The sequence below is a fragment of the Seriola dumerili genome, unplaced genomic scaffold, assembly GCF_002260705.1.
Source record: "Seriola dumerili isolate Sdu_G_001 unplaced genomic scaffold, Sdu_1.0 BDQW01000167.1, whole genome shotgun sequence".
Classification (NCBI taxonomy): Eukaryota; Metazoa; Chordata; class Actinopteri; order Carangiformes; family Carangidae; genus Seriola; species Seriola dumerili.
In genome coordinates this window covers 151,830-152,791 of record NW_019174422.1, presented here as the reverse complement: position 1 = coordinate 152,791, position 962 = coordinate 151,830, and the positions used below count along the sequence as shown (strand labels likewise).

Sequence of the window (962 nt, the reverse complement as noted above, 5' to 3'; positions counted from 1 at the left end):
GGTGGTGGGGGGGTGTTAATATCTGAACTAAATTTAACAATAATCCATCAATTATACCCCAGAGGATCCTCACTTTAGTTTTTGCATATGTCCCTTTACTCAAACCCCCCCCCCCCCCACGCATCAGCTGATTTCTTTTACCTGAGAGTCAGTGCATGTACTTACCAGACATTGTCGACTATGAGAACTGACCCATCTGGCATCATGGGGAGGTAGGAGGAGTTATAGTTAGGGAGGATCTTCACATCTTTGACACACACCTCCTCCTGAGAACTGAGGTTCAACACTGAGGAGAGAAAACCATCATCTTCATCACCACCACCATCATCATCATCATCATCATCGTCAGCACAACATTAATGAACCAGATGAATGGTGAGTGATATACGTTTTGGCTGCTTCAGTTTCACAGTCACAGTCATGGCATCACTGAGACTCTTCCACAGAACAGAGCCGTATTTCATGTTATTAGTGAGCGAGCTGCTGCTTTACCTTTGAGAACAGTCAGGTGTTTCCCAGAGACGGTGATCTGCTGACACTGGACAGAGGGAGGCGGAAGAACGTTCAGGGTGGTGTTGACTGGGAATGGAGACAACACACAGACACAGCCACGACTGAACAGTTAATAAAACATGATCTAAATCACAGCGTGGCCAAGTGCAAAACGTCCAAATCACAGGAGGTCAAACTCAGCTTGTCGAAGGTGAAAGTGTGTCATAATCACGCGTTCTACACATGAGAGGGAAGTAGCTGGTTTGGTACAGACACAACAAACATCACATCATCCTCGTTTTTTTATGTTTAACAGTAAAAATGACATTCAAATATTCATATAACAAAAGTCCTGACTCATCACAGTCACAATATCTGATAAATAATTAGACAATGTCTGCGTAACGTTCAGCTCCAGAGACAACAGTGTACTTCACTACAGCTGCTCAGCAGTCACTGTAAACCCAAAA

At 44.0% G+C, this 962-nt stretch overlaps 1 protein-coding gene across 1 annotated transcript in view; it reads right to left on the bottom strand.

Annotated features, from left to right (window-relative positions):
* The window catches only part of LOC111226974 (uncharacterized protein C7orf43 homolog), a 10,212-nt gene that overhangs the window by 5,168 nt on the left and 4,082 nt on the right, over nt 1-962 (bottom strand). The window contains exons 4-5 of the mRNA XM_022752309.1: nt 493-579; nt 166-286 (exon numbers count right to left, since the gene is read on the bottom strand). Of these exons, the coding sequence (XP_022608030.1) occupies nt 166-286; nt 493-579 (208 nt within the window). The remainder of the gene's footprint in view (nt 1-165; nt 287-492; nt 580-962) is intronic.